Below are 23,459 nucleotides of genomic sequence, written 5' to 3'. Positions count from 1 at the left end.
CTTGTCCTGCCCAGGGGAGAGATTTTTCCGTCTAATGTCCAGTGTGACTTGGACAGGAGCAGCCCCTTCTGGCCTTTCAATCTATGACTATGGACTGGGCCGGCTGGCCAGTATAACGCCCAGCGGGGCCACGCTGCCGCCAGCATACGGGGCTGGGCTTTGTTATGGGGCTTGGGAACGGGGGGGAGTTTGATCTCAGCCACTACAAGCTGCTCTGGGGCCGGACTCGGGGGGCTGACGCCAGCAGACCAGGCCCGCTGTGGCTGGTGCAAAAGTTCCCCTGGGGCCCGGGCGCAAGCGACCACACGGCAGGCGGAGGGGGATGGCGGCACGGCCTTTATTCCAACGCAGCCCCGGGCAGGTCAGCGACTCAGCTTGGGTGAGACAAGAGAAGGGAGTTTCGGGGGGGAGTTAAAACAGAATAAAAGAGGGGGGGGGTGGCTGGGAGCATCAGGCTGAGGGTGGGGGGAGAGCATTCTCCAAACCAGCGGGCAAGGGAGAACAGCTCCAAGGTCAGCACCAGGCCCGATCCTGCTGGGGGATCCCTCCCCGTGTGGGCAGACGTGACAGTGATTTGGGTGAGTCTGTCCTGGGGGCCTGGAGCTCAAATCCTCCACCTAGCCCCTGTCCCGGGAGCTGCCCCCACCAGCTCCAGGCTGCGAGGGGGCTGCCATCTGCGGGGCGGGGGGTTGATCGTGGTGACCTCCTAGGAACTGGCCTGAGACCCAGCAAACTCATTCCACGCAGGGTGGGGCCCAGAGCGCCCAGGCAGGGCTCACGGCCAACCTGAGTTGGAACCAGTGCCCCACCCCATCTCTCCCCCCTTCCGCCGTGTGTGCCCCGAGGTTCCCTGAGCTGCTGCTGGCCTGGGGGGAGGGGAGGGGAGATTTGGCTCCACGCTCAGTCTTAGGCAGCCTCCGCTGAGACACCAAGACCCAAACGGGCCCCTCCCGGGGGCAAGGAGAGGGGAGCCGCTGCCCCCCATCCTACACCTGGAGGAGGCCTCAGCAGTGCCCCCCGGCTGCCCCCTGGCCACTGACCACACCTGGCAAAAGCAGCTTTTTTAAAGTTTTCTAAAAAGTTTCAGGATATTTGTAAAAAAAAAAGCCAAAAAAACCCAACAAAACACAAAAAAACCCACCAAAGGAACGAAATCCAGTGAGCTGGGGAGGGAGGGAGGAAGGGAGGGGGAGCCGGCAGCCCCCCCCGCAGAGGGGCATGTGGGGATCCCAGCGGGGGCACTTGGCTGTGGCTCAGTTTAGTCTCAGAGCAGAGCTGTGAAGATAAAGGGACGGTTTCCAATGGGGGGCGCCCCCCTCCCCGTCACTGCTCAGGAGAACGCCACAGTCCCGGTGAAAATGGACACGACCGCGGCGACTAAAACGCTCTTGGTTCGCTGTCTCTGATCTAGCCCGTAGCGATGCCTGGCCATGGTCTCTCCCGCCCCCTGGCCCAGCCTCCTCCCAGCCTCGGCAGTGGGACCCGGGGCGAGCCGGCACAGAGCTGGGGCGGGGGGTCCCGACCCTGCGGTGTTATCTCTTGCTGCTTCGCCGGGTCTCTTTGCCATTGCTGACAGGGTTGGAGGATGATCCAGACCCGGCCGAGCCCACGCCCTGGTGGTTTGGCTGGCTCCTGGTGATCCGGCCGCTGGTGGGGTGGGACGGGACGTTCGGCGGGTGTGTGGGGCCGCTGGGGTTTGGGGCGCTCAGCCCGTTGCCGTTCTGGTTGTCGGCAGCTGAAAACAAAAGCGACAGATTACACAGGGAAATGAACAGCGAAACCAAGGCAGGGCTGGCCAGAGAACCCAGGAGTCCTGGTTCCCGGCCCCCGCTGTTCTACCCACTACACCCCAGTCCCCACCCAGAGCTGGGGATAGAACCCAGGAGTCCTGGCTCCCAGACCGCTCTGCTCTAACCTTCTAGACTCCCCTCCCCCATTACTGGACTAGAGAATCGGCTCGAGCTGTGACTGCCCCCGAGTGGTGAGTGCTGAATGGCTCCGAAGCAGGGTCATGTCCCACCTGCCTTGCTCAGGGGTGGGGGGACATCCAGCCTGCAGAGCTAGGGGGGCTCCCTTACCTGGGGACGATGCGGCGGGGCCCGGGGTGGTCTGGGAAGCAGCAGGGGTCACGTTATCGTTCGGGGCCTGAAGGAAACGGGAGAGAGAACTCATGGTCCCGGATCTCGCGGGATGCTGGCGCACTTCCCCAGCCACCCGCGGGACAGAGATGCGGCCACTTCTGGGGCGCAGCCAGCACAGCCGCGCATCCCCGACGTCCACAAATCCACCCCCACCCAACCCCGTCCCACCAGGAGCAGAGCCTGGGGGAAAGTCCTGCCGCACATCCTGGCTCCTGGGGTCGGCAGCAGCAGGAAGCCCCGAGGACTTTTTCACAGACTTGTTCCCTGGGCCACAGGAGGCCCCGTGGGCATCCGCAGATAAGCAAATCCCATTACCCTGCTAGATGGGCCCCCCCAGCCCTTTGACCCCAGCTGGGAACCGACTGGTACTCACGGCTTTGCTCTGGGACTGCTGGGTCACATACTCTGGGTTGGGTTCGCTGAAGTTTGGGACCTCGGAGTAAATCATGCAGAACCTAGGGAGGGAAATGGCAGGTCAGCGAGGCCACCAGGAGACTGGCCAACCCCTTCCTCCCCTCGCACTCAGCCTTATCCTGGGGGAGGGGATGCCCTGACTCTCCAGCAGCGAGAGACCTGGACTGTCTCAGGCCAGGATCTTGATTCCAACTGTGCTGGGAATACAATACCCAGGTATCCAGTCTCCCCTGCTCTAACCACCAGGCCAGGCCATCCTCCCAGGGCTGGGAACAGGACCCAGGAGTCCTGGCTCCCCACCCCCACCCTGCTCTGAACACCAGTCACTCCTGAGTAGACACCCACAGGTCCAGCTGGGCTGGCTGCCTGGTCAGCCCCGGTGGCAAATCGCTCCAGTTCTGGGGCTCCCCCACACTTCTCCCCTCCCCAGCCTCTAAGGAGCCAGGCTCCAGGGAGCGACACCCCCAGGGCTCCTCCAGGGAAGCCGAAAGGCCTTTCTTACTCTCCGATTTTCTGCAGGTCTCCTCCGCGGCCCGTGTAGAGGGTCAGGCAGCCTTTGAAAACTGATGCGTAGCTGAAAGCAAGAGGAATGCCGAGATCTGGGGTTAACTGCGCGGGGTTGGCCCAGCGGCTGCAGGCCAGAAATCTCACACAGGACACGCACCCTGGACTGGGTGCAGAACTAGGGGCCTCAATTCTCACTTCCCCTGAACCTGCACTTGAGGGAGGCACCTTTGTGCTCCCAGTGCTCTGGGGCTAGCCAGGGAAACCCCCCCGATGTAAGTTAGAGTAGCCCTGGGGCCGCTCTGACTTACACACTGTTTCCCACAACCCCTTATGAAAGGAGAGAAGAACCACCCCGCCTGCCCAGCAACACTGTGTGCTGCTTCAGCAATGCCACCAGGGGGCGCTCTAATTATTTTTTCAAGGGGCTCCCACAAATGCAGTGGCAGTTTCCGGGTGCAGCGCTAGCCTGTCTGGGGGTGGCAGGGGGAAGAGATGAGCTCCATCCACTCAGAATGACAAGGATTTCTCCTGGGGATACAGGGACAGTAAAATCCTGCCCTGAAGTCGTGTCTAAGCTAAGCCGACATGCTGAATCCATTGAGATCAGTCCTACCTGCTTACCGTAACTCCCCCCGCCTCCAATGTCCAGGGATAGAGAGCTGGTGTCATATTACTACACTGACATTAACTCTGTGTGCCTATGCGTGTCCAGGAAGGGTCTTTTCCAGGGACCTAACTGGATTTTTTTTTTGAAATTGTATCTATATATTTAAAATAATAAAGTCTCCTACCCAAGGTGCCCAGACACCAGCATACAATGCACACTCAGTGTTAAAGTCGTCAGCAGGAATTCAGCCACCGCCCTCGGCCTTCTCCCGAACCCCCCTATCCTTTGCAACCTGCCTGGAAAGTTAGGAAATTCGGGCTATTTCAGAGCATAGAGACGACCGGATCCCACAAGGAGCCAGCTCTGAGCAGGCGGATGCAGGCCTGTTTGCTCAGGCTTGTATCTCCCTCGACAAATGAAGGGGACCGGACGCTTTCCTTCTGCTGAGAATGAAGGCCAGGGAGAAGAGCAGCCTTGCCCATTCTCCTCCCCCTGGAAGGGCTGGCATCGCAGTCTCAGATGTGGGGAGCTCAGGGGAGCCCCCAGTCTGGTCTATCAAACCCCGAATGAGCTTGTCTCAGGAGCCCTGGGGGGCCTGAGGCTGACGGGCTGGGCATGTGGCAGGCGCCAACATGATCGGGTCCCGTGGCCACCCTCCCTCCCAGCAGGGTCTCGCCTACCCTTTGGTCAATCGGATGATGTCTCCCGGCTGAATGAGGTTCCCTACATCGTCCCACACTGAGATGTTGATGCTGCCGGTTTTGTCGGCTACTTTGCACGTCCGCACCTCGTGGCCGTCCTTTGTCTTGGTCACCCGACCTGCAGGGGGGAGCGGGACATCTCCATGGTAACACAGATGAGCCCCTTTGGGCTAGACAAGGCCTTGTACAAACACAGACCACAAAGGTGGTCCCGGCCTAAGGTCCCAAGCCTATGAACGCTGAGCCGAGTCACGGCTGCCAACGTAAGCATCTGCCCTCACCCTACGTCAATTATGGTGTCTCAAAAACGGACACTGACATCACTAAGCAGCTGGGGCAGGGGGTGAAAGCCAGCCACAAATATTGTTTGAGAACTGATTTCAACAGTTAAATGGAATTTCAGTACGACAGCGGCTCTTAACCTTTCCAGACGACTGTCCCACTTTCAGGAGTCAGATCAGTCTTGCCTACCCCCCAGTTTCACCTCACTTAAAAAACTACTTGTTTACAAAATCAGACATAAAAATACAGCAGTGTCCCAGCCCCATTATTATTGAAAAGTGGCGGACTTTCGCATTTATACCATAGAATTATAAAATCAATCAATCGGAATATAAATCTTGTACTTACACTTCAGCATCTGGTGTGTAGAACTGTATAAACAAGCCATTGTCTGTGTGATATTTTAGTTTGTCCTGACTTTGCTAGCGCTTTCTATGTCGCCTGTTGTAAAACTAGCCAAATCTCTAGATGAGCTGATGTACCCCGGAAGAGCTCTGCGTACCCCCAGGGGCACATGGACCCCTGGTTGAGAACCACTACAGTAAGATATTTGATATATCTCTTGCACATTATTAATACCCACCTGTTTCCAGTACAATAAAAATAAGGTTCAAGTTTTTCAAGCCGGGTTTAATGTCCTTCACAAAGGTTTCAGTCGTCATATTGAGCAGCTTCTGGCTTCTGCTACGTTATCTGTGCAAATAATAAAATAATATAACCACATTTGAAAAGAAAGCGACAGTCAGCGCACAGAAGGGAAAGGCAGGTGCTGGCTACTGCAGCCAAGGTGGAGAGAATGCACCAACATGGAGAAATGTGCAGAATACTGAGTTAAGTTTTTATTATTGAATTGGCACAGGTACCTCACAAGGTTAGCCAACAGGGGAATGCCCTGTCAGAAGAATGAAACATCCTGCTGTTAATTTAGCCCCAAAGGAAAGAAAGTACAAAATGGCAACCACAATTGAAGATTCTTGCAAGAAAAGTGCATCTGTTTTTCATTTCTGCACAAATTTCTCTCACTGAGTCGAGACCCCGACAATACAGTTGCATTACTTTCTATCTGCACAAATTGTAGCCATGAGTCAGACCGTGGCAAGAAAAACCTATTTCTGTATGCAAGGATTGCAACCCTGATTCAGACCAACAACATTTCATCTTGCTGTTTTGCAAAAGTCACCCGCTTGCAAATCTGTGTCCACCTTGCAAAACGGAGACAGGCGAATTAAAATAAAACACACACACACACTGAAAATCCACCTCTGCATCTTTTTCTTTAACCCACAAATTGCACCAGAAATTCAGACGCTGGGTACTGACACAGGGCCTTCAGATCCCTGCCGGGAAAGTGCATTTTATCTTTTGCACAAATCACAGCCCTGATTTCACACCACCGCCGGGGAAAACGCCTGCTTCTCTTTTTGGATAAACTGCAAGCCCATCCCCACGCACCCTGCGGCAAGAAAAGTGCTTTTCTCCGGGAGCGGAGAAGTGGAGGCTCGTTCACCTCGGAGGATCAGTTCGCTCACGTGTTGGTGGAAATTCTTGCCGTGGAGGGGGAAAAAGGAGACAGGGATTTGGGGACTGAAAATTGCTGGGGAGGTGCAGGCATCCCCTGCCACATGCGCGCCCCCTGCCCTGCAATGCACCACATGCAAGGGGGCTCCAGGCCCCTCTACCAAAGCTCCTGAGGCTGCCGCAGACGGGGGCTGATGGGGGTAGAAATCGGGGGGTCCCCCCCCCTTCCCCTGTAAAACTGACCTGATGGAACGTTGGGTTGCAGACATTCCAGGAAGTATCCAGCAGCATTCTGAGTAGCCAATCGCAGCAGCGGGACGCTCTTCGACAGGGGCGAACGTGCCACACCTCCAGCCAATTGCAGTGCAGGGGGAGGCCTGGCGTTGAGCATTTAAAGGGACAGCAACATCCCCTGCACGCGTGTGACATTTGCCAGTGGGGGGAGATACCAGCCTTTCCTATGTGCGTTGGAGCCTAGATCTAACCCCCTGGACCAGACACACCGAGGTCCATGGGTCACACAAGTTCTGTTACTACGCGTGGGCCCGCGTGGCTCACGCCGTGACCTGCTGGCTAGACATGTGTGGATCACAACCCCCCCTTGGCAGCGTGACGAGCCATGCAGTGTTATTCCTGCCTGGGATGGCTCTTGCGGAGCACCTAGTCATGGCCCGGGGCCCGTTGTACCAGGTGGGGTAGAACTGCAGAACAAAAAGAGTCCCCAAGCGGGGATCCATCCATGCTGCCATGGCCCATGGGAGAGAAAAGGGGGCAGGGGGGTTGAGGTAATATATTTTTTTGGACCAGCCTCTGTGGGCGAGAGACACGTGCTGTCACGTGTGAGTCATGCGTGCTGTGATGGCACGGGTCACGCATGCCACAGGGGCACAGGGGGCTCATGCGTCCCCGCGCCGGACAGCTGGGCCTGGGAGAGGCACATGTAGGTGGGGTTCATTGTAAAGAATGATGGTTTTTAACATTTGCCACCAGTAGAGGCCCAAGCTGGTTGATAGAGGGAAGGAAAAGCCCCTTCTCCAGGGATTTCACTGGCCAGGAATAAGCTCCAGCCTGAGGAAGCCTTTTCATCAGGTAAAGGAGGGGCAGGCAAAAATTGGGGCTTGGTCCTGCTTTGAGCAGGGGCTTGGACTAGAATGGCCTCCTGAGGTCCCTTCCAGCCGCGATATTCTCTGATTCTATGAGGCCACACTGTCTTTGCTGTTCACTTGGCAGAGGGGAGGGGCGCAATCAGGGCCAGACAGACAGAGGTGCAGGGACAGACCAACACAGGGAGAGAGAGACTGACACAGGGTCAGGAACAGGATCACACAGGGGCAGACACAGGGACAGACAGACCCAGGGGCAGGGACAGACAGACACAGGGAGGACTGGGGGGGGGGCAGGGACAGACAGTCACAGGGAGGACTGGGGGGGCAGGAACAGACAGACACAGGGAGAATGGGGAGGGCAGGGACAGACAGACCCAGGGGCAGGGACAGACAGACACAGGGAGGACTGGGGGGGGCAGGGACAGACAGTCACAGGGAGGACTGGGGGGGCAGGGACAGACAGACACATTGGTAGGGACAGACAGACACGGGTCAGGGACAGACAGACCCAGGGGCAAACCACCCCCCACAACCAACCACTCCCAGCCAGCGTGGAGAGAAGCCCCGCCCCCTCCCGCAAGCCCCGCCCCTCCCGCTCTTGAGCCCGGAGCGGCGGCCCGCCGACTATAGAGTCCCCCCTCTGCCCTCTGGCGGGGTAGAGCGGCCGGCGACCATAGAGTCCTCATCCTCCCTCCCCCCCGCGGGTGGCTGGAGCGTCGCATCCGGGCGGGGCGCCCCCGTGTTTCCGGCGGGGCGGGGGGTTGCGTAGCAGCGCCGGGGCCGGGCGGGGGGCCGGGGAGGCTGCGGCCGCCTCTGAGCCCTGCAGGGTCCCGGAGCAGCCCGAGGAGCCGGGGCTCGGCGCGGTACGTTGGGGGGAGGGGGCGAGGGGTCGGTCGGGGGGGAGGGTCTGGGGAGGGGGGTCGGTCGGGGTCTGGGAGGGAGGTCGGGAGGGGGAGGGGCGGTTGGGGGGGGCCGTGGGTGGGTGGAGGTGGCCCAGGACGAATGATCTGGGGGGGGCTGTGGAGAGGGGGCCCTTAGGGCGCTGTCCTGTGTTACAGGCCCCCCCGCCCCCCCCCCCGGCGTGTGGGGTGGCCGCAGGGACCTGGCTCGTTCAGGGCAGTGACTGGGACACTTGCTGCCCAAACTGTGGTTCGTTTTTTTTTGCAAGTTTAGTGATTAAGCAAATAACCCGATGCACAAACCCCAAGATCCTTCCCCTGCCCTGTGCGTCGGCCCCGGGAAACGAGCTCTAAGGCGTCCTGCCCGGTGCCCTGTGACTTCAATGTCTGGGAATATTTCATATCCTCCGCGCCAGCCTGAGCTGCTTGGGCTGCTGCTAAATTGTTGCTGAGAAAATGGGGCGAAATCGCTGTGGTTTGGGGGAATAGGGGGGTTTCGCCGCCTCGCGTGGCATCATAGATGCTTGGTGCCGCTCACAAGAAATGCCGCTCTCCCGATGGGTTCCCACGGTTACCTTTTAATTGGGCAGGGAATTGTCGCTGTTATGGTGAATGTTTGAAATGTGTAGCCTCTGGGTGCTACTTTAATTCAGGCAGGGTTGTGGCCCTTTCTTTTCCTATACCCCCGTCGGAAAGTACCGTCTAGAACACAGTGGCATACAGAGACAAGAGGTGAGGGAACTGATCAGATATATACAGTGTCTATATATGAATTATATAGACACTCTCTGCACTGATCAAATGGAACGAGGAGAACATTTAGCACAGGGGTCGGCAGCCTTTCAGAAGTGGCGGGCCGAGTCTTCATTTATTCACTCTCATTAAAGGTTTTGCGTGCCAGTCATACGTTTTAACGTTTTCAGAAGCTCTCTTTCTATAAGTCTATAATATACAACTACACTGTTATTGTATGTAAAGTAAATAAGGTTTTAAAAATGTTTAAGAAGCTTAATTTAAAATTAAATGAAAATGCAGAGGTGCTTCTCCCTGCCCACCTCCCCCCCCCGGACCAGTGGCCAGGACCTGGGCAGTGTGAGTGCTGCTGAAAATCAGCTCGTGTGCCACAGGTGGCCTACCCCTGATTTAGCACGTTGTGGTTTTCTAAGTGCTGTATGAATCTGTTGTCCTTCGGAGCTCAGTTGTTTGCTCAGGCCTTTGAGGAAGGGTCTGGGGCGCTGTTCCCTCTAAGTTGTGCGTGCACACACAGATCCTAAACCCCGCGCACACAGCAAAACACCATGCACACAAAAATGTGCACAGAAGAATTTTTTTGCGCACACGGCCTGTCAAAAATTAGAGGGAATGTTGGTCTGGGGTGTGGGGAAGTGGGGACTGAAGTAGAATAGAGTTTATGGAGGGGATGGTATGATGGCATAGCCTAATTTTGGCAATTAATTGATCTTTGACTATTAGTGGTAAATATGCCCAATGGACTGTGATGGGACACTAGATGTGGTGGGATCTGAGTTACTACAGAGAATTTTTTCCTGGGTGTCTGGCTGGTGAGTCTTGCCCAAATGCTCAGGGTTTAGCTGATTGCCATATTTGGGGTCAGGAAGGAATTTTCCTCCAGGGCAGATTGGCAGAGGCCCTGGGGGTTTTTCGCCTTCCTCTGCAGCGTGGGGCACGGGTCACTTGCTGGAGGATTCTCTGCACCTTGAAGTCTTTAAACCATGATTTGAGGACTTCAGTAGATCAGACATGGGTCAGGGGTTTTACAGGAGTGGGTGGGTGAGATTCTGTGACCTGCGTTGTGCAGGAGGTCAGACTAGACTATCATAATGGTCCCTTCTGACCTTAAAGTCTATGATTCTATGATAAATGTGAAATTACTTTACTGTATTTTCCATAGCAGGTTCAGTAGTGACAAACGTGCTTTTTATTGTGATAGTGAATTTTGGGTGCTAGACTTACAAAAAGTACAAGGTGTGATGGTTCCCAGTTCATTCCTGCATAAATGTCACAGGGAGATCGCTAGGGTGTCCTATTCGGTGGTGGTTGGAAGAACTATATTTGACCGGATTGTGTAGCTTCAGAAGTTCTGTATTTATTTATAGGGGAATATATGCTTTCTCCCAATGCTTCCCTTTCTGTTGTGTGAAATCATTCCAGGACGGAACATTCCTGATCTGAAAATTCTTTACCTGAAATTGGGTTATGTCCCTACCGAGCATCAATCACACTGAAAACTTCTCTTAGGCCTTGTCTTCACTGCCACTTACAGCGCGGACAGTTTCCTCGCTCAGGGGTGTGAAAAAACACACCCCGAGCGGTGCAAGTTTCAGCCCTGTAAAGTGGCAGTGTAGACAGTGCTCCAGGGCTGGGAGCTGTTCCCCTCGCAGAGGTGGTTTTATTACACCGTTGGGAGAGCCCTTTAAATTGAAAACTTCCCTGTACCAGGCATATGGCAGAACACCTGACTGAATGTCTGTTCCCTAAAACACATGGGAACATCCAGACCTGAAGCAAACATTTTGCTACTGAAATGATGCAGCGGGCAAACTTTTAGCGGCATGGAGAACAAGGTGTAATAAAAGGCCTTGGGCACAAAGTGGTATTTTTCCAGGTGGCTCACATGCTTCAGTTCCTTGTCCTTAAAGAGGATTTGTATCGGTTCTTGTTCAGAGGAGGAATATGTTGGCTGGAAAGGCTCAGACTGTACTGGGCCTGGTTGTATCCGCAGCACAGGGTGTGCAGCCTCGTTAGGCAGGTTATAAAAATGTTACAAATGGTTTGGAGCAAGTGGCTTTTAAGAAATGCGGGTGTATCTGGTGGGGCAGGAGGGATGCACGTGGCTAAAGGCATGTGGTCAGTGGAACAGGAGTTCCTGGATAGAAAGGCTTAGGCCGTCTTCCACGTGATGCCAGGAGTGCAGCGCGGGGAGCCGCATACCTTGCCATATTTCTGTTTACATTCCTCCTAGTCTTCTCCTTGTTCCTATTCACAGGTCAAGCCCGTTTGTGACCTCCTGACTATTCCTGTGGCAACAGGTCTTGGTCACAGGGAAGAATGACGTTTTAATCCGAACGAGGAGGAAGGGAAAAGATGGGCCACTGGGAGCAGCTGCTTAAAAAGAGCAATCAAAACCCAGCCCTCTGTCTTTGCCAGATTGGGAGGAATTCTGCCACAGAAGGTAAATACTTCAGTTCAAATCTTCTTCCAGATCTCGATCAGCCGAAGCGTTTCATTAAAAGAAATTCAGACACGGGAGTGTTCAGAACCAAATCAGCAGCTTCATTTGTAAAGAACACTGTGTGGGGATGGTGGGGAGGATAGTCCCCCTCTTCTGTACAAGCTAAGGGGCTATAATTGAATTGAGATCACACTTGTCAAAAAAAACTTCGTGTCTGCTCCAGTTACAAGAGATGCAGGTACAAGCTCCAATCCTGCATTGGGAATCTTATGGGCAGACCCCCTGTGGCCATGATAAGCCCCTCTGATTTCACTGGAGCTCAGCATGAGGATCTGCCTGCCCAGACTCTGATGCAGAACCTGGCCCTTACTTTGTGCAATTGACAGTGTCTTGTGTCTGGTCACTTTCAGTGCTTCTTCTGTATAGTCCGTTTCGCCCATGGTGAAATGGTTATTGTTCGGGTTAGGGTACTGCTTAGGGGTCAGGGCCCCATTGTGCTGGGCACTGTACAAACATAGAACAAAGGCCTTACAAGACCCCTCCATATAAACATCTGCAGGGGACAGCAAACCCATTATTCAATTCCAGGTCATAAATATTTCAAGGTGGCTCTGTCAGAAACTGGATTTGGGGGGAGGGTGGTAAATTATTTGAAAAATTCAAGTTGTGTTCCTTTAAGCACTCATCAGAATGGTTGACCTTAAAGTTCTGATTGGATTTTAAAAAAATACCCCACCCACCCACCCCCGCTGTTTCTGCTTGATTTCCAGGGCACTTTTCTTTCCTGTGACAGTCTAGAATTTGAGAGTTAAAACATCCCTGTAAAATTACCTAATGTCTTTCTAAGGAGGCAGGTTCGCCATAACTTGCAGTAAAATGTGTAATTATTTTTAAAAAAATCCTAACAATGAAACTCATGTTGGAATCTGGAAAGGCCTCCTAGCTGGTAGGAATGATGACTGGAGGCCATTATTTAAAAAAAATAAAAAATGTAAAGTTTAGTTGGGCTGCATAGTGCATGTGAGCGTTTGCAATAAATCAATCAGCTTGGCTAGGCTTCTTCACAGCAGAAAACAATAAATATTTCTCATTGAATAGAGCCTTGAGCAATTTTATGCTGTAAAGACAGATCTGGTTTGAGGTTGGTTTGTTTATTACTCATGGTGTCCTTTGCCTCCCACCTATGTAATCAGTCACTGGCTTTTCTTTCCCTCCCTCCAGTGTTCCCGTCTGCCTGGGTTCTTATTCCTAGCTTTTCTCCGTGGGTGCTCCAGCCCCGGAGCACCCTCAGAGTTGGCGCCTATGGTTCTGCTGTCCTCCACACAGAAAACCCCCAGGGGATGGAAACCTAACGTATTGGTTTTGTGAGCTTAGCCTCTGCAGAACCAGATACGGAGCATGTAAAGGTTGTCAGCGTTAACAGCAGGGAGTACTTGGGGCAGAGGGATGCAGGGGCTCAGATCCCTCTGGTTAAGCAGAGCATGGTCCCAAAGGCTGGTGTATTACCTGGCCAAACGGCAGAGATTGTGGGGGTGGGCGAAAGCAGATTCCTCGTACCACTAGCTAAAATCCATGTGGTGTGGGAAGGTTTGGAAAGTGTTTTGACCATGGGGGTAATGGAAAATCTCCTTGTCGACCTGCTGCTTGGTAAGGATTCTTTCTATGTTGCTCAGGTTAAAGTATTTGCCCGCAGCAAGGAGGAGTTTTATGCTGGGACCCCCGAGGGAAAGGGTAAGGTCTCAGGAACCACTGAGAGAATGGAGAGAATCTTGATTCCTCTGCAGCAGGGGGAAGCCACATGCTTCCAGGTGGGAGGGTGGTTGAGACCAAGTCCTACACTGCAGTTAGAGGCAGCACCACCTCAGGAAGGGAGGGGGGTGTAATGCCTGCCAGGGAGAGAACTGTCCAGGTTGTTAGCTGCCAGCAGGTTGCAGATGAACCAGAGGCAGACCCCTCTCCAGGGAGCAGAGAGCAATGTGGCCCAGAGGAGAGCCCAGAGAAGGTGCAGGGGATCTCAGAAACCACTGAAGTGGGTGAGGATTCCTGTGACCCTGTAACACAAGGAAGCAGGGTGCTTCCAAGTATGGGAGGGGCTGAGACTAGCTCCTTTCCAGCAGAAGGCAACATGCCCCAGGAGAGGGGTTGTCAGTGACCAAGGAAACTGCCCCAGTTGTTAGCTGGCAGAGTTTTGCAGATGAGCAAGGGATAGGTCCCTTCCTAAGGAGCACAGAGAGATGTGTCTTAGAAGGGGTCCCAGAGGTGGGAACTGGGGAAGGAATAGTGGGGGTACAGGTTGTGTTCACAGTGATCACTTGGGAGAGGATGCCCAGGACTGAATGGCTGGGTCAACATCCGTGCACCCAGGCACTCAGCCTGTGCCCCAGGTTTTAAGAGGGAACTGTGTAACCGACGTCCTGGAGGGGAGCCATCACACAGCTGACTTCTCAGGGACAGAGAAAGGGGTGGCGGAGGACACCCCAATCCAGGGCCCAGTTTATCAGGATGCTATTTCTGGTATGTTTTTGGAAAGTAACTGGGTCCCTTTACATCAAGATGCAGCTCCAATGCCTGGGACAGCAGAGGAGTTGGAACCAGGAAATTGCCAGGTGGTCGCTGTCACAAAGTGCGGGGGAGTCGGGGCCCTGCACCCCCCACTTCCTGCGATTCACTGTGACTCTCAGCCAGCCAGTAACACAGAAGGTTTATTAGATGACAGGAACCCAGTCCAAAACAGAGCTTGTAGGTACAGAAAACAGGACCCCTCAGTCAGGTCCATCTTGAGGGGGTAGGAAGCCAGACCCCGGTTCTGGGCCTCCCTCTGTTTCCCCAGCCAGCTCCAAAACTGAAACCCCCTCCAGCTGTCTCCCCCCCAGCCACACTCCCGGCTCCTCCTCCAGCCTTTGTCCAGTTTCCAGGGCAGAAGGTGTCACCTGGGCCCCCAACCCCCTCCTGGGCTCAGGTTACATGCCTCATCCCTCAAGTGAAGTCACCCCCTGATATCCCACCACCATCCAGCACCAATGCTGTGTCTAGCCCCTGCTATTGACTATTTCCTTTCTAGCTAGGGTGTCAACTGAACTATTGTCAAGGAGACTGTCTTTTTGAAAAAGCTATTATGTCCAGTGTTGAATGGAAGCAATGAGTAATTTGAGGGGATTTTTGTAACTCTGTATGTATTTAAATTCCACTTTGCTGGCTCTGATTTGGTATCTCCTAATAATTTTGCTGTCTTGGAGTGATAAGGCAGGGAAGAATCTTGAACTTGTTTAACTTTATTTGGGGGGAAAAAATCTGCTTTCTATCAGCACAGGGGCAACTGTGCTATTACATAAGTGTTTCTAATGTGACTCTCTTTTAAAAAGTGGCACAATGTCTCACACACATTGTGAAAGCTGAATGGCTCTGCAGTAATGTAAGGAGCATTTTTAGCATTGCTCAGCGTGCTGGGAAAATGGTGCCTTCTGATTATCTAATGGTATGAGACCTGATTTCTCACTGAAGTTCATGTCAAAACATTCATTGACTTAATTCCTGGCTCTGATTGCTACCAGTTATCCTTTCCCCATTGTTATCCACAGGCACATTGTGTGTCAGCTCTTTGTGGCAGGAGCTGTTCTTTACTGTATGTTTGTATAGCACCCAGCACAAAGGGGCCTTGATTCTGATCAGGGTGTGTGTGCGCTACTGCCAATAGAAGTGAATGCCTGGGGCTTTCACAGATCTACTAAGCAAGGTTCCTGCCCCAATGATCCTGCAACCTGACTTCTCCCTCTTCGCCTCTGCTGGTAGACATTCTGTGGGCTGCATTCTGTGCCACGCTGCATTTCTCTGCCAGCCACAGGGGTTACTGTTTGTTATATAAGCACTTCATAGGCTGGAAAGCCATACATGCAAGGGGGACTGGGGGGGCTTGGGAAACGTATAATCGGAGCTAGTGACCCAGAGGTTAAAGGCCTCACTTCAATTTCAGCACAGATCTTTATTGGCCAAGGTTGTTACCTCCTGTGCCCCGATGTGGAACGAGTTTGTTTCTTGGGACAGCTCTCTGTAGACACCTGTGCGCCTCGCAAACACACTTGCCTCTAATTGGCCCATAACTGGAAGCGGCATCAGAGGCCAAAGAGTTAAATGGGACACGAGACCAAACTTTTCTCTCGCCTCCTTAGGTGGGGCTCTGGGGCATGCTAGAAGCACATTCCTGGCCACCGTACCTGTGCTGTCTCCGCAGGGAAAGCCGGAGTCCACAGGACTGTCATTCAATCATCAGCACTAAATCTGTGTTTTAACAAAAGCCACTGGATAAGCCACCCAGGCTGGAGTCCGGGTTCGTGTTGGAAACGTTCATTCACTTGGGTGTGATGAAGGCCAGTTTCGGGAGCATGATGTTTTGGAAAATAATTAAGCGGTGCTTTTTCTCAGGGAGTAACCAGTAATGTGCTCGGGCTGCAGAAATACACAGATCACGATCACTGTCATTCACAGGAGACAGCACTTCTGGTCTGTGTGTGCAGTGCCCAAACATCCTGATTAAGTATATTTTCCCACTCAAGCAGAAATGCTTTATGGGTAAGTACCTTTGGGTGCCTTAAATCTTTCCTATACCATCCTGAATAGTCACATACCTGATTTTTAACTCTCATTTTCTAACAATACTGACCACCTTCAGAAAGCACTTTGAGATCTAAGGATGAAAAGCCCTAGATAAGAGAAACCACTAGTATTTACAAATGCATTTTTTGCATTTAACAATGCTGTTGATACATACATCATTGTGTACTGTGGCTCTTTGGTTTCAATTGATCTAAAAGTGGGTATAATGGAAGTGTTTTTTTAAACAATGAAGGGTGTCCGCTTTCAAGAATGGGTTTATATAAGATCCTCATTCAATTGTTCATTTTAGTGAGACTGCCTATCTAGAGAAGTCAGAAAATTTTTCCCCTAGCAGGTGGGCGGGGCACTTCTTCCCTTAAGGGATTTGAGTCCTTTCCAGTAATGATTTGTGATTGTGCCTACTAGGTGCTTAGGAAGGATGGTCTTTGCTCTGTGGAGCTTACAGTCCACTCACAGACAAGTAGGCAGAGGTCGGGGAAGGGAATAATAACAATATAGGCAATTTATGTACAAGTCAAGTTATATCTATGGGAGTTGTGCAGTTGTCTCTTTCGGTATTAAGCTTCCTCTTAATTAGGGAGTATGTGTATGTCTGACATTCCACATTTGTTGCTTGCTTGAACCACATGAAGGAAGGGCACAGTGTATAAATCACCAGAAGTCCTGAAGACTGACTTTCAAATGCATGAACCTGAATCATGGGTGGGATTGCAGCCTTTCAGTTCTACAGCAAATCTTGTCATAGGGCAAAGGTATTTCTAACATGTAGCAAGTTATTAATCAACTATAAAAGCACACTTCTACCGGACTTTTGTTTACTACAATCGCTATAATGATCAGAATTGAGATTTCTATCTGTGATCTTACCTTGTGCATTACTTTCACTCTGGTGTTGCTAGTCAGTTACATCGCTCAGGGACTGCTTGGGTGGAGGTCACATGCGCACTCTTGCCCTGGCCCTGCAAAGGTTGTTTGGCCAGTAATGGCAGCCGCAAAGCTGAATCTGAAGAGGCAGTGGGCTGAGACAAGGAAGGGGAGGAGAGATGGGCTCACTGGCATTACACTCGGGCTCATCCAAAAGACCCTTAAACGCTGGCAGGAAGCAGACAATCCCTTGACAACTTAAGAGGTCAGGATGTACGGTCAGAAATCTGAATATTTGTAAACTCGAATCCACAACATCCCTTAAACGACATGAGCTGCAAGGATGGCCTGTGTACGGCTCTTGGGTAGGAGTGGATTGGAATTAAAATAGTCTGTCAGCGACTCAGGAGGCTGTCAAACCGATGTGAAACCTGTTTACTGTCCTCGTTTATATTGGCTCTGAGCTGATCGTGGATGAAGGTACAACAGTTAAGGCGTTGTTTTAAAGTCATGCTGTGAAAAGAGAATGTTGCATATTAGCTGACGCCACAAAAAACAGCCAGTGACCTTGTATGTCACAGCAAAGCCACGAGGGGCTTGTTTTGCTGCAGAATCATGTGTTGAGGGCAGTGGAATACGAGTCAGGGATGGGGGGAGAGAGATTGATACATGGAACCACCAGACTGAGTACAACTGACATGTGATGTTTCCAGAGAACCCTGGGCTCTAATGCCAGTTTGCTTTCCAGAGCTTCCTAGCTTGCTACAGCTCAAGAGAAACTCGTTCATTGTGAGTCTGAGCCATGATTTTAACCAGGCCGATGGATCGCCACAGTCCAAACTACTGGGCTCAACAGGGCTTGAATCTGGCACTTGAATGTTTTACAGATCTGTTTTCATTTAGTTTCATAATTGATCCCATGGCTGTGGCGGAACAGAGCTGCCGTCTCTCCCTGATCGTAGGACTGGAAGCAGAGCTCACTGTGACAACTGTTGAGTTCTGGGGAAGCAGGCGGGCACAAGCCATACAGTGTTCATTCTGTAGCAGCTCTCCAGGCCAAGGGAAGGCCAGGGGACAAGGTGTGCTGCACATGTGAAGGACACTGGCCTAAGAGTCTCATCAGGAAGACAGGCAAAGCAAGCGGAGTGCTCTGATTGCTGAAGGAGGCTTGCCAGGCCGAGGGAGCAATGCCTTTGGCTTGCATCCACAGCAGTCGACACACCTCTAAGTTAGTTTTTTCTGGGAAGCTGCATGGATTGTACATTCATGTCTCTGCTTCGTGGTGTGAAGGGTTAACTTGGCTTTGCGTAACTCAGTGAATGGTGAGCCAGGTTGTTTCCAATAACAGCCTGGAGGAGGCTTGTCAGAGTGTTTTTGCTTTAACCTTTAAGTAACTTATTTTGCTGGCGAACTCTATTGCGTAAAGTCCAGGTCTCCCCTGTTCTTTAGGATCCTATCCAACTCCTGTTAAAGCCATTGCTAAGGCCTTTAGATTGCAAGCTCTTCTGGGCAGGGGCTATCTTCATGTACCCTTGTACTGTGCTGCGAACAGAGATGAATAATACATTGATCATGTGATGCTAGCGTGCCTCATATTTTAGGTCCCTAAAGTGCTGTGTAAACACTCAGGTTATGTCTTCACTGGAGTGTTACCCTGGGCTCTTACCAAGGCATTGTCCTTGTCATACATATAATACATACAAGATAATTTCAAAAGCTGGAGAGAGGAAGCATATCTAGCTAGATTACTTACTAAATTCTAAGACTCCATTCCTGTTCTGTCCCTGGCAAAAGCATCACACAGACAGACAGGGGGAGGGAGGGAGGGAGGGGGACAGGCTTTGTTTCTTCCTCTCCCCAGCTTTTGAAAGTATCTTGTCTCCTCATTGGTCATTGTGGTCAGGTGCCAGCGAGGTTATCCTAGCTTCTTAACCCTTTACAGGTGAAAGGGTTTTTCCTCTGGCCAGGAGGGATTTTAAAGGTGTTTACCCTTCCCTTAATATTTATGACAGTCCTTAACGCCCTTCCATCCACACACAAACTTCTCTCCCGAGTTTAATGGTGCCTTCGTCCCCGGCTAGTGGGCTGGCTGTGGGTGTGGGCTAAAGCCTGGATTCTGCTTTCGCTCAGACTGGTAACCTGCCCACTTTGCAGTCTAAATCCCTTGAGTGCTGACAGTCCTGCAGTGCCTTCCCACAATTCCCCACACACTCCCAGAAGGACAGACAAGTTCTTTCACAGTTCCCTGGGAAAGGATCAGTGACTCAAGTTACTGTGATCCGGAGAACCAGCGAGGATGCAGTATTCTACTGTGGCTTCCCAGTGTGGCTGCTCACGTCTGGGCTAGGCTAACATGGGTGCAGATCACCCGAGGTAACTCTGCAGTGAAGACACATCCTCTCACCCTTATGTCACACCTGTGAGAAGTCACATTACAGATCGGAAAGCTGAGCTATCGGGCGGTGAAGTGGCTTGCCCAGGACTCTGCAGTGAGTCGGTAGCAGATCCAGAATTGGAACTGGTGCTTTCCTGGCTCTCAGCCTTGCGTTCACTTGGCTAGACGGGAGGTTCTCACAGTGGGCTGTCGAGCACTTAGATTCATAGATTTCAAGGCCAGAAGAGATCATTGTGGTCATCTAGGCTGACTTCCTGCGTGACGCAGGTTATGGGACTTCCCCAAAATAATTCCCTGAGCAGATAATTTCTTGTCACTATTTGCTGCAGGACGTGCCTTGGGGTCTTGTGCAGCAAATACTATGCACTAAAATCTCTGCAGATTACTGCTGGGGGTCGTTAGTTTAGGAAGTCTTTGTCTGATGGGGGTAAACTGACTTAGAACGAGGGTTTTAATAGTGGAGTTGGTGCTTCAAAATACGGGGTTTTCTCATACGGGTGGGAGGGACTGAACTGATAACAGAAACCTGATCAAATGGTTTCCTAGTATGATGTAAACGAACAAATTCAGAGATGGGATTAATTCCTCACCATTGTTTCAAAGTATGTACGTTAGGGCAACAACTGCTGGCAATGGTGGTGGCTTTCTAGAGATTAGTGAGAAGAGCAAAGAAAATGTTAGAATCTTATTAAATAATTTAAACTACAGTTCCCGTAATTCTCCTGTAACTGATATCAAATGAGTTTGATCTGGTGGGTTATGATTTGAATACCTTTCCAAACAATTATCGCCACGATCCATGTTACCTGTCTCGTGTGTGGCTCACATGTTGGCATGAATGCATCAGCGCCTAAATACCACAGTGTTGGGCTCTATGGATATATCAATTTCACAACATAATTGCATGTTAAACGTGTACAAAACTACAAATGCTATTACTGAGTTAAACCTTTTCATTCCCTGATTTTCCCTCTGAGTGGAGCGCACATTCTTTAAAATTGCTAAGCTGACTTCTGGATGCATATGAGTGCCATCAAAGGCATTTTGTACTAATGCTGCGTGGGTGAGTTCTTTGATCACCATTCGACTCAGTGCACATTTGAGTTTCTGTTCAATTTCTTGCTCTGAAAAGACAACTGATGCCTCAGAGTTGAAGCTTATGGTTAAACAGCTCTGTTCCTAGTCACGCTAGTGTTTGAGCAGTCAATGGTACAGTTGTCTTGTGCCACAGAGAGGTTAATAGGTGAAGAGCCATGTGCTGTTGCTGTCTTTTTCTCTCTAAATCACTGTGGCAAGTTAGTGGAAAAATCTTACTTAAAAAAAAAAGACTCTTGCAAAATTTCAAGGATATAATTTCTTAAACCCTCTGAATTTCAGTCAAAAATGTGTCCCTCTCCCGTCCGTTACTGGCATGGAAATAAGTGTCCTTACCAGCTCTACCAACCAGGTGGCATTATTCACTGTTGACTGCTTTCAGGCCCATACTTTAGTTTTGTTTGGCCATCCAGGTCATAAGAAGCAAGGAAAAAAGTACCCATAAGTATTCTTGGTTGTGCACAAATTTCATCCCAGGTTTTAGAGAGACAAGGTGGGTGAGGTCATGTCTCTTATTGGAGCAGCCAGACCTGCAGAAGAGTTCTGTGTAAGCTCAAAAGCTTGTGTCTCATGCCAACAGAAGTTGGTCCAATCAAAGATATTACCTTGCCCACCTTGTCTCTCAAAGATCCTAGGAGGAACATAAGAATGGCCGTCCTGGGTCAGACCAAAGGTCCATCTAGCCCAGTATCCTGTCTTCCAACAGTGGCCAATGCCAGGTGCCCCAGAGGGAATGAACAGAACAGGGAATCATCAAGTGATCCATCCCCTGTTGCCCATTCTCAGCTCTGGCAAACAGACGCTAGGGACACCATCCCTGCCCATCGTGGCTAATAGCCATTGATGGACTTATTCTCCATGAACTTATCTAGGTCTCCTTTTTTTTTTTTTTTTTTTGAAAACTCAGTTACTTAGCAGAGATGGGGACTGAAAGAACAGGGCTATAACAACACTGCATATCCCAGATTTTGTCTAAGTTGCTGTTCCTGTCTCTGAACTTTCTTTACCTCGTGGAGTGGAGTTAAGAGCAGTTAGGCTTTGTCTTCACTGCTTTTAAAAAACAAACAAAAAAAGAACAGGTGGGTTTTTTATCCTCAGAGTAATAAATGTGTGTGAGCTATTCTGAGGTAAAAACACTGAAGAGAAGACACTTCAGGTTCACCCCAGGTAAGCTAGGTGAGGTCAGCACTATGCCCCTGCCTGGTGCTGACCTCGCGTTGTTCACCTCCATAAAACAAGTGCCTTCTCTTTGCTGGGTTTTTCCCCCTTAGTGTAGCTCTCAAACATTAGTTACCCACTGGTAAAAATACACCTTTTTAGCAGTGAAGTCAAGGCCTCTGTCCCCATCTCTGCTAAGTAATTGAGTCTGTCAGTGCTTCATCCCCCACATCCACCCTGGCTAAGCGTAGATCAGACAAAACTCCTCAACAAAACTAAGTACGAGCTTTGGCCTCTTAAAAACAGAACTCTGCATTTCCAGGTCTGACCACTCAAGCCCATGTTCTCTGTGTGGTTGAAGCCACTTTCAGCACCTACAACCACTAAGGGTAATTCTACGCTGGAAACAGTAACAGATTGATCTGGAAAACCTGGCACATGAATAAAGGCTCCAGCTATCAATAAAACAGGCCGTATCAATTGGCAGAAGCTGCCCAGGTAGGAGACTTAATAAAATCCCGCAAAAGAATCTAAATGAGCCTCACTCAGGAGGAAGCTGCGGGTGGGAGCCCCGTGTCCCCAGAATGCGTGCACGCTTTATCAAGGGACTAACAAATGAAAGTGTGACTTTTATAGATGGTTATAAAGTGCTGTTGTCTAACTTCCACGTGGGGCCGGAGTAACTGTCTCATCTCTGCAGGGCAGTTCAGCTACACAACCTCTGTTCTAAACTCTGTGGGAGATGTGGGTCCAAAACTCAGTCTTGCTTTGATCATTTACCCCTTGATGTTTGTCTCTCTCACATGGGCTCCAAGGTGCATTTTGCTATAAATAAATTCCTCTCTTCCCCTCACGATGGAAGGGTTTCACATTTTCATCTGAACAGAGAGGTGGCACGTGCCTGTGGTTTCCAGCCCAAGGGAAACTTTGGATCCCACTGCTTAATTGACATGCTGTCTGAATGTGTCCTCCTACCACCTCGCTGTGCTGTCTGTTGGAACGACCTTAGCTCACATTAGGTTTCTGTGCCACGCGTCATTCTGTCACACTTGCATTGCACTGTTAGAACTAAGTTGCTGGCCAGCTAGGTCATGCAGATGGCGTTCCAGCTGGCTTTACGTGCTGCTGCGTGTGCAGGTTCAATGTCACTGCAGTTAATAGTCGGCTTCAGAACGGGTCACGTTGCTGTCAGTGACCAGCAGCATCTGCTTTGTGCTGTAGAGGCGCACTGGGATAGCGAAAGGTCAGTGTTGGAGCCCCCTGTCCCAGAGCCGTTGGGTCACATCTCTCTCTGCTATACCGATTCCACCGTGTGGTTTCCACTCCAATCTGGGACGAAGTGAAGCTAGGCGGCAGAGAGGAAGCTGCAGCGGATGAGACTGTGCCGGGAGCAGCAGGGCTACATGAAGGCTGGGGCAGAAGATAGTGGGGCTAGATGCGCAGAAACGTTGCACGTCAGAAACCCGTGACAGGCGGGAGTGCTTCGGCTCTCTCCATGGCCGAGCAGCTCATTTCTTCTTCTCAAGCTTGGTCTGTGCTTGGTGTTTTACCAGTGTAACGATGCCAGTCGGGAATTGTTTTGTTTTTTCCGGACCTAGCTTTGCCAGTGGAACTCGCAGTGTCGGTGTCGTTATCCTGGGGCAGGATAGCTCCTCGAGTTTGGCCGACCTGGCCTCACAGGCACAGCTCTGCTGGTATAACTGTGTCTGCACTAGCGGTTCTGCCTTTTCTCTGCTGGCCTGGATTCCCACTGGCAGAGTCAAAGCTGCAAACCTTAAGTGTACACAAGGCCTTCGATTCATTCACACTCTATCTCTCCCATCTTCCCCTAAACAATCTGCTTATCAGTCCAGAGCTGTGTCTGTGTGGGCTTGGGCCGCCCCCCTCCCAAAACCGGCTCTCACCCTAGCTGAGAAAGCAAAAAGACTGCAGCAGAGGCTCATGGTGGGGAGGGAGTGTTTCTAGCCA

At 51.3% G+C, this 23,459-nt stretch overlaps 2 protein-coding genes across 3 annotated transcripts in view; one reads left to right on the top strand and one right to left on the bottom strand.

The window, feature by feature from the left end:
• Positions 1-322: 322 nt before the first annotated feature.
• On the bottom strand, positions 323-6,500 carry NABP2 (nucleic acid binding protein 2). Of its 2 annotated transcripts, none has more exons than XM_084610451.1 (7): positions 6,414-6,500; positions 5,236-5,345; positions 4,350-4,488; positions 3,058-3,129; positions 2,515-2,596; positions 2,079-2,145; positions 323-1,735 (listed from the first exon to the last, which is right to left on the bottom strand). In XM_084610451.1, exons 2-7 carry the CDS (start codon positions 5,312-5,314, stop codon positions 1,533-1,535), a joined length of 642 nt encoding a protein of 213 aa, XP_084466577.1. In that variant the 5' UTR covers positions 5,315-5,345; positions 6,414-6,500; the 3' UTR covers positions 323-1,532. The 2 variants fall into 2 exon arrangements, with proteins under 2 accessions (XP_084466577.1, XP_084466578.1); XM_084610452.1 differs by lacking the exon at positions 6,414-6,500 and adding an exon at positions 6,105-6,361.
• Positions 6,501-8,040: 1,540 nt separating this feature from the next.
• The window catches only part of RNF41 (ring finger protein 41), a 33,827-nt gene continuing 18,408 nt past the window's right edge, over positions 8,041-23,459 (top strand). The window contains exons 1-2 of the mRNA XM_084610258.1: positions 8,041-8,139; positions 11,183-11,368. The gene's annotated coding sequence lies outside the window, so the exon portion shown is untranslated. The remainder of the gene's footprint in view (positions 8,140-11,182; positions 11,369-23,459) is intronic.

This window comes from Lepidochelys olivacea, assembly GCF_965140295.1.
Source record: "Lepidochelys olivacea isolate rLepOli2 genome assembly, chromosome: 20".
NCBI lineage: Eukaryota > Metazoa > Chordata > Testudines > Cheloniidae > Lepidochelys > Lepidochelys olivacea.
Note: the sequence above shows the minus strand (reverse complement) of the source record. Positions and strands in the feature narration are given on the sequence as shown.